The sequence below is a fragment of the Montipora foliosa genome, chromosome 6 (genome assembly GCF_036669935.1).
Source record: "Montipora foliosa isolate CH-2021 chromosome 6, ASM3666993v2, whole genome shotgun sequence".
NCBI lineage: Eukaryota > Metazoa > Cnidaria > Anthozoa > Scleractinia > Acroporidae > Montipora > Montipora foliosa.
The window spans coordinates 23,372,913-23,382,512 of NC_090874.1; the positions used below are offsets into that span (position 1 = coordinate 23,372,913).

Sequence of the window (9,600 nt, forward strand, 5' to 3'; positions counted from 1 at the left end):
ACTAGGGGTGACTGTGTAGAACATATTAAACCGAGTAATAACTATGTTATTTTTTTTCTTTATCTGTCTTTTGGCTTGTCTTTTTCTGTTAACTCCTGGCTTTTATGGTACTTTCTGGTTCAAACGTAAAGCCAAACAATGTTTTGACCTGGCATCAGATTAGACTAACAAGAAGAGGAATTATGAGTCGCAAACAACATCTTCAGTCCTTTCTTAGTGGATGCAATAAACGTTTGCTTAGTGCAACTGCAAGAAATGCATGACATGTTGGAAAACGTCCGTCAGAGCAATTTGCAGTTAGTTTTTTGCAGACTATTTATTTAAAGCAGTATCGATTGAATTTTACTCAAGAGCGTGCTTTGTTATCTTTAAACTGAATTTATTACCAAAGCTTAAAAAACTAAAAGACCTCAAAATGGGACAGGACATTACAAAATAATTAAAGGTGTGAACGTGTGAGCCAAAGGGCCTCTGCTGGCGCGACATGTGTGTGACCCTCAAATGGTCTTAATGACCCCCACTTGAAAAAATTAACTGGAACGCTGCAGTTCAATACCACCCAATTCAGTGCCTTCTGTTTTTGTGTAGCACGTACCACAGGCAACCAACTGTACGCTTTATGGAGCGTCTAGTTTGAAATTAAACGCTTTCCCGTGTAAAAGCAAACAAATACGTTTGCTGAAGCATCTAAGACGGTTGTTGCTGAAGGAAGAAAGCGAAAATGGTACCCTTGTCGAATATTTCTTTGTCGCATGTTCAAGGTTTTTGTCTTGTTTACATTTGCTCTGGCTGACAACATTGAGAAAGTGATCTGGGATCGAAGAACTTGGTAAGGTCGAACTATCTATTGTCATAACACGTCATGTCCAAGATTGCGCTCTCCAAGTCACAAAAAAAGCGACTTCAAAGTGCTCTTGTCACATTTTAATAGGCAATTATTTTTGAATTCCTGGGGAAAAGTTTTCGTAATTTAGAGAAACTTTTTCTAGACCGTACTTTCCCTCAAAAAAAGAAATGTAAACAAAGATCCCCTCTAATTCGATGTCAATCAAACAAATTATACCCATTTAAGAAAACCATTTGACTGTAAAATAACGCCCTCCCAGGGTTTCCCTTTAAATATTTGCTTGTGTTCTCTAATCCCCACTAATATCACTGTAAACTCTCTCACCTAAAGTGTCAGGGGCCTCAAAATTGACATTCTTGCTAATTTTATTACGCTCTTTCCATTTCTGGGATCTATTTTGTACCACGAAGGTTTTCTATGATTGACAAGGTCACGTGACACAACCATGGGCCTGCACCCTGCTTTCTTTTCTTCGAAGAACGCGTTAGAATGTTCATTTGACATTTCCCAAAACAAAGACAAAGATTTTTAATGTTTACAGTTTCGATGACTGTTGGCCATTGAAACTATCGACATTAAAAATCAAGTTCTTCTTTGTTTTGGGCTATGTTACGTGAACTTTTTTTTTTTTTCGTAAAGAGGATACATTAACATATGTATTTGCCTTTTGTAGTGGAAGTGCACTCCATCCTCGAAGTGTGAAAAAACAATTTAAACGTATCGTTATATGGCTAAGACATCAAAGTCGACGACAAGCTTTGTAGTGTTGGTGAGAAAAAGGGGAATTTCAAAGTGAAAGTTTTGGGAATAAGGCCACATATTTTTCCATTGAACAGATAAAGCATCCTTGGCTTCCACCTGACGTCATGGCAGCCATGTTGGTGAACTAAAAAAGTCTTGCTATTGTTTCCTATACCATCAACATGGCTTTCTAATCACGTGAGTGCAAGCCAAAATATAGCTGACAGCTTTGTTTAGCATTTAGCTTCCGTGCTGTTAAAAATATATCACATAAGTAGTACCTCCCAAAAATTCTGGAAGTGAGCTCATCTCAAACTGTCACTCCTTGAGACAATTGTCCATTTTACAGTTGTGTGTTTAGTTACCTGGCCTTTTAATGATAGTAAGGCTGGAGTTGACCTTGTTTTGATAGAAACGTCACATCTTTTCTTATGTAAATTCTTACTAATTAGCATGACAACAACATCATGAACATAAGAAAAGGAGGGAGGTTTGTATCATAACCAGGTCAACACCAGCTTCACTTTCATTTAAAGGCCAGGTAACTAAGCACACAATTGTGAAGAGGTCTATTAGCCAGCATCGAAAATACCATAATACTCTTTGTTTGTACCTCCACAATTTTGCATAAGCATTCAATTTGTTTCTCTTGGGACCATTGTAAGTCCCAAGAGAAAATAAAAACAACGTACTCTTGAGAGTTCAGCTCGTCAATCTAGGGTTTACCACATGTCTCATTAAGAAGCTCTCAGTGATACAGAATTGAGTAGCTAAATGAAACTCACCTTCTCAGAGGTTCAGTTAGTTGATTGTTCAGCAGGCTTGAGTGAGTGATCTTTGCGGGAACCACTCGTCCATGAATTTCGAATTTCTTCACGGAAAAAGAAGGCCTGTGCCAAAGAAGTGTTCCTTGCTAGATTACCTCCTTCGGCTGCTTCAGAACCTTTATGACGTAACTCACGAATGATATTTTCTCACAATTTCACGTCTTGAATTGTGGAAATGAGGAGACTTTTTAGAAAAGAACTGTGACAAGAAACAGGAATGGTCATTTTTTATTTCTGTTTAAATATATATATACACACTGAATAAAATTTACAACTTATAATATTTTCAAATATATGGTTGCCGCGTGAGGAAAGGCTAAGAGGTTTTCCAAATACATACACTACATACACTACTCCTTAATTCGTATTTATTGCTTTTCGTGAAGAGTAGTTAAAAGTAATCTCAAATCAGATATTTGATTTTTGTTTAAAATATATTATCCTAAGAAAGATTTCTTAGATAATAAATTGTAATATTTTATCGCTTTTTCTTCTCTGGATTGATAAAAAGCCAAAAAATCTGCAATTAGCTTTTCATAATTAAATCGATGGCCTAACATATTACAGACAACAAATCTGTAAAGGAGCCGTTAATTTATGGCAACATTTGTGTTTTGTACAATACATTGGACCTATTTGTAGAGAAAGTTTGTTGCAAAATTCGTCATTGTCTAAACTTTCGAACGTAAACCGTTGACGGTCGAAAAAACTGATCCAGATGTTAACATGATTAAGATGAAGGAAAAGGTCACATCATATAAGCGACTTGCGGCAGAGGCTACCGAGTTCGAGTGTCTGTTTGTGTTGTGGACTGTTGTGGGCTTCTCAGTTGCTGGGGCAAACTGCCTTGTGTCACTAGAATCTGAAATAGTAGCGCGAAAAGGGTGAGAGAAAGTCATACAAAAAAATTAACAGGCCTCAACACATCCTATTATAGGATGATCATTCGAAGCAAGCAAGCTCTCCAGTTTTCCTAGGCAGCAAGAATCTTGCAACCGGCAAAGCCACAAGGACTACACCAGTAAGAAATCCTAATGATCCAAACGGGAGTCCTTGTTTTCCTTGCCCGGGTAGTTCTTTTAGTGGCTAGCATGCCTCACGCTGATGCCGAAAACTGGAGAGCTTGGTTGTATCTTCGTAATGGTTGCAGAAAACTTCTTTGGGACCATCGTTGTGTCTGTGATCCCTTACTTTTCACAAGTAGAGAATAAAAGATAATAATATACTGATATATGAACGGTCTTCAGAATTCGTGTTATCAATAAAAAATCAGAAAAGAACACTAAAGAGTCCGGAAAACCATGGGGGGGGGTCGCCGTTCAAAGGAGACAGACTCTTCAAACCCTTGGAGATGAGTAACTAACCTGTCGTCGGAATGGCCGAGACATTTGTAATAACGACGTTGTAGAGTAGTGGAGCAATCTTGTCGTTTTGGTAAATCCTGCATTGCATTCTCAATCCTTTGTCAGCCATTCGTACGTCCTTTAGAATTAAAGACGTTCTTTTCATTTCCATCCTTAAAACGTATTCAGGGCAAGAAATGTCAGAGCATGCCGTGGTATTGCAGTACACGATCGAGGTTTCTTCGCCGTCGGCTCGGATTATGGACCACCATTTGTCTCGCACTGCTTTTGGAGAAATCTGATTCTCTCCTGATGCTTCACTTAGGTTGATGTCTTGGCCAGCGAGCAAGGATATCGATAAACCTGATTATAAAACGAACTGCTTCAAACAAGGGCTCAGTTGAATTAAGGCCTGGGCCCAGATCTATTTTATGAATACGTCAGGGGGTGGTCAAACTATTGATCCATTTTATATAAAACGAAAGAACTTTGGAAAATCGTTAGCAGCAATAAGATGTGGAACCTTAACTGCTATATAAGATGATATATTATCACATGACATGTCAAAGTTGTTTTTAGCACAGAAATCTTCCCAGCTTAACAACAACACTTTTTATCCTTTACTGGTGGCTGAATTTACCTTTATGATGTTAACACTATTGGGTACATCATTTTTGTGCTTGGACATTTCACGATAATTTTAAATAAGTGTCCGAAAAAAGGAATCACTTTCCATGGGGGACTGGGCGCTAGTACAAAATGTCGTATATTTCAAAAACTAAAGACATATTTTTAAATATGGTAAAATGGTAAATTTTAAAATTAATTTTAAAATGGTAAAAGAAATCGAGCTGTGAAAGCACACCGTTCGTTTTCTTTTACCATTTTGACTAATCTAATATTAGCGAAGTGAAAGGAACTTTAGCATAAACTGTTGCCGTTTTTTTTGTTTCGAGTTTTGTGGCCGTTACGAGTCACGTGACCTCATTTCCATACGTCATCCACATCAGCATAAAAGTTTTGGGACGTTATTAGTCTGCGAAAGTCTTAGGTTGTTATTACTAAACCTTCAGAAGTTAGACCACCCCTTACTTTTTTGTGCAGTAGTTTGGGGCAGTCCAATGCCTTAAGGACGTTCGCGCCAAAATCTTCCTACGGTGAGATTTTCTTCATTTCTACTTGCCTAGAGTTAGGTCATAAAGTACTTACTCCAAAAATGAAAAAAAAAAAAAAAAAATGGGGGTCACCGACTTTGTTTCGGAGAAAATGGCAGTGGAAAAATGCCTTAATTTCGAGAAATCGGTCATAATAGCGAGATGTAGCCTCATCTTATCATACACCGAAAATCATAAAAATAAACTGTTGGAGTGAAAGTTTCCGTACATATGTTTTTAGGAGTGAGATTTTTAGATAATTGTATGCCGCTAGGGATGTGGTAAACAGTAGAGTTCATCCTCGACGAGCGTTTTCGTAAGCTCTATCCGTTGCAACCACTACCGGAATTCGATGACACATGGAAAGAAAATATTAGAAAAAGATCATTTCTTATGGTGAGAATTTTTTCATTACATCATATTTTGTAGATAGTAAGTAAAGTAAGTGATTCATGATTTTAAAAATGGGGGTCAGCGATGATCTGAACGAGTAGAATTGATGTGATTTTGCAAAGCTCTTGGAAAATTCGTTTGTCACGCTTTTGCGTGACCTGTCGGGCAAGGACTGGAACCCAAGAGGGGATCGATTGTTGAAGGGATCAGAGGATTTTACCGAAAAAAAAACGTTTCTCGAGCATAGCAACGAAGTTTTAAGCAGGTGTCATCTTCATTTGGTTGGTGTTTTGTATAATATCTCTCTATTGCCGTCATGCTCATCTTCTGGAGTGTGTTTTTTGTGAAATTTAATGGCTGGTTGTTTCCACGCAGGTCCGCACTATTCAAGCGGACGAGGACCAAAATACTGCTCAATTTTCACCAAAGTAAAGGAAAAGAACTTTAAAAACATGCATTCACTTTGAACTTAAGTTCGTAGGGTAATAAAGACATTGAAAAGAAACAGCCCCATTAAATTTACGCAACGGTTCGTCCTCGAGTTTTCCAAACTTCAGCCACTACTCGATCAGCTACCTTTTCCAGAGCTTTTCCATCCTCCCGCTCACTTCTCGTTAAAGTTTCATGATGGTTCGGAAATAAATGTGCCATTCTTTTGCCGACCTGGATTTTTTTCCCCGGCCTTTTTTTCGCCATGTTATTTTAATTAATGCTTAAAAAATATGTATGAAAGTCAAGTAGATTAGTGCACGACTGATAAAACCTCGCGAATATCAGTCGTGCAGTAGTCTACTTGACTTTCTTAAATATTTTAAATCAATTTTGACTGATCACAACCTTCTCTGATACAACGCTGTGCAAGACTTATCGTCCACGGTTTTTGCAAAGGTTTTAAAATCTCAACTTCACTAATGCTCGAAGTAATGCGTGACATATTACAGTCGCGTTACCTGCGCAGTAACGTTGCGCACAAACAATTAGCGCGAACGTCCTTATTTTACTTGAGGGCTTCAACGCCATTTAAAAACCTATTGTGGAAGCCATATGCAGAGTTTTCGACACTTCTGTAAGGTAGCGGACAGGACGTGACATTTTAGGCGCCGCAAGGTGCCTTACGTGCGCCGAATGCGCATGCTCAGCTAGGCGGGACTGGGGGCATGCCCCCAGCCCCCAGAAAATTTTAAAAATATTCAGAAACGCTGTTTCTAGTGTTCTGGAATCCAAGAATAAGTTTCCCAGGCAAGGCTGAAAATTGTAATAATGAAAAATAAAACAAACCCAAAATCAAAGTACCGGACATGGAATGGGAAACCACCGAACGAAAAGTCCAGCCTCCGGCCTCAAACGAAAACCCGCCTCGCCATAAGTTCACTAAAGTCTGATGCGAGTTCGAAGTTACTTCAATCTCGCACTGCATTAATGTTATGGCTTTTGCAACTCTTGAACTGCGTCATTGGTCAAAGAATAGAAATATTCCTTATGTATTTCTGTTGACTAAAATACTTGTCGTGACCATAACAATTGGATATTTAACAATTATTCCTCGAGCCCGAATGGGCTCTGAGTCAATAGCCCATGAGGCCGAAGGCCGAATGGGCTATTGACTCAGAGGCCATGAGGGCGAGAGGAATAATTGTTTTAGTAAAATCCAACTAGTTGGTCAAAAAAATATCGAGACAAAACATCTTTCGCTAGTTAAAGCTGGACTTTAATTGTTGTTTTGGTTTTCAAAGCCGGCGCTTTTCGCTACTAGTGGGCTATAACAAATAGCCTACTAGTAGCTCAACCAATCAGAACGCAGCATTGATAATAGACCACTAGTTGGATTTTGCTAATATGTCTTATTCCATTCAATGCACCCTGCCCCCTGGCCCTGGATGTTTCTTTTGTGTGATTTTTCAGCCAGCTGCTACTATACCCACGAAAGGCCTTGCCAGTCGGATTATCAAATTGTCTCAGTTTATCTGTAAAAAGGTTCATACCTCTCCCTCTCTAAATTGAGGTATCGTATCGTATGCCATCGCCGTGTATAGTTAGCTGTATTGTCTGTATTAGACATTGATGACCAACCAGCATAGGTCTCTCACTAAGAAGACAACAACAAGGCTAATCAAAATAATCTATCAGACTTTTTACTCACAATTTACAGATGAATTCAGGTTCACTGATTGAGAAGTAACCCGTATCATGATGCCGCTGCTTCCACGACGTACTACGTGGCACTTGTACCTTAAGACGTCGTTCTTCCTTAACATCTTTACGGATATTTTTCCATGCACCGAAGTTCTGACCTCGATCCTTTTTGCAATCTTTTTCTTCAAGGAATACGTAGCGCAGTTATCAGGATTTTTGCCACAATGGGCAATGTATTCCTTAACTTGGCTATCTTTTGGGTCGGTCACGATCCAAAACTGCTCCCGATAGTCATTTTTTTTTGTCGCTAATTCCAGTGGAGGACAAGTTAATTCTATTTCTTCCCCTACGCATATTTTTCTCCAGACCTCACATCGGACACCTGATGATATAGATAAAATGCCAAACGATAAAGTCGCAGAATAAGTCAAGTAGTAAAGATTTGAGTGTGAAGATATGGTCACATCTTGAAAGTTTCTCGCTAAGGCTTGCAAATGGTTGGTACGTGATGAATAGATAATATTAAAGGACACACCGGACAACGATTAAATCCGTTAAAAGAGGTCATGAACTTTCAGGCAGACACATATTATCGGCCACTCAAAATACATTCAAATGCACAGCTTGAAAGAACAATTTTTAAACTAACTGTTTTGTCTTCATAAGTATAAATTATTTCCAAACCAAAGCGTTTTTAAACTTTGTTTTTCTTTCTATCGCAACAAAATGACAAGACTAGACTACTTAAAAATATAACACAAATGCGAATAAAAGCAAAGCAAAACAACACGTTATCTCATAACCTTACAAAGCTCTTTTTGCCAGTCCCATATCAACTCTGTGCAACATTTTCTCGTAACGGGTGTCGTTCAGTTGAAGGTTGTGACCTTAAAAGTCCTACTTATATTCAAAACAGAGCGAATTTCAATTTTTTTAAATCTGATAGGAAAACACAGTGTTTTGTGTTCATGCTAGCAGTTCGAAAAATTCAGATTCCAAAATGTTCTTTTAATCAGAATTTCCTATCGCTAGAACGACAACTAAAAAGCTGTTCTGTAGCAATCCGTGCATCAGGCCCACCAATGACAAATATGCTAACAACAACGCAATGAAACTGAGATTGCGACATTAACTGAAAATCCTTTTAAAAAGGATGGATTAGGCTTTAAGGGGCTTTAAGAGTGGCAAACTTACCGATGAAACCCACGCAGACTAATAACAAGAAGTACATCTTGAGAATTGATATTTTCTTCGGTTTGTATACAGTTGTGTATAGCACGAAACTAAATGCCTTCAGTAAACCTTCTGCATTTAATTACGAGTGTTTGTACCATTACAACCCGGTGAATGATGCAATTTGGCCAACGACAGAATAGGCAGGGAAATACCCTCATCCTTATTTGGGGAACACCCTCATTCGGTTAACTGATTTTTTTGCTGACGAAAGGAACATGAACAATGTATCAACACTGCACATCGCAGCTTGGGAGAAATTCGAGTGCATAAGGAAAGTTTAATTATATACCACAATTGATGCAAGATAAAATTCTCTTTTAATTCGTCGAATTTGCGAAAGCAAAAAAAAAAAACTAAAGCAAATGGATCATTGAAGGCGTAATTGATTGCACGGCGGACGAAAACTAGCAGAAAGAAGGGACACGGTTTAGTTTTAGGTTAAACTTTGACTGCGACGGTTCCGGCAAAAGAAACTTGGTAATTCGCATATCAGTTTTTAGACACGAAAAATTGCAGGACTAAAGCACGGCCACTTTCTTTACCTCGCACATGAATTGACCAGACGGAAGAGCAGCACGGTCATGGGTTCGAATCGTTTCTTTCAAGACTGGAACAGTGATTCATCGTTCCGTGAACGACAGTTTTCGAAAGGATAGACAAAGAACGTAACTCAAGAAGTTCAACTATCTTTGATTGAGTTTAAAAAGAGTGGGTCATATTTATTTAATTTCAGTAAAGCCACTTTTTAAGTAGCTGAAGTAGTTTAACTGGTTTTGTTTGAACACATGACAAGATTTGTCAAGTATACAAACCAACAAAATTCATCGAGCAAACATAATCAGTAGATATTGATCATCAAATAACGAGTTCTATCAGTATTCAATTTAAAACAAAGTTGCTTTTTCTTATGCTTGTGTCGTATGCAT

At 38.3% G+C, this 9,600-nt stretch overlaps 1 protein-coding gene across 1 annotated transcript; it reads right to left on the minus strand.

Annotated features, from left to right (window-relative positions):
* Positions 1–2,625: 2,625 nt before the first annotated feature.
* Positions 2,626–8,765, minus strand: LOC138008893 (uncharacterized). Its single transcript, XM_068856201.1, has 4 exons — positions 8,633–8,765; positions 7,446–7,820; positions 3,780–4,121; positions 2,626–3,277 (listed from the first exon to the last, which is right to left on the minus strand). The coding sequence occupies exons 1-4, from the start codon at positions 8,667–8,669 to the stop codon at positions 3,087–3,089; spliced, it is 945 nt and encodes a 314-aa protein (XP_068712302.1). The 5' UTR covers positions 8,670–8,765; the 3' UTR covers positions 2,626–3,086.
* Between the last annotated feature and the right edge of the window lie 835 nt (positions 8,766–9,600).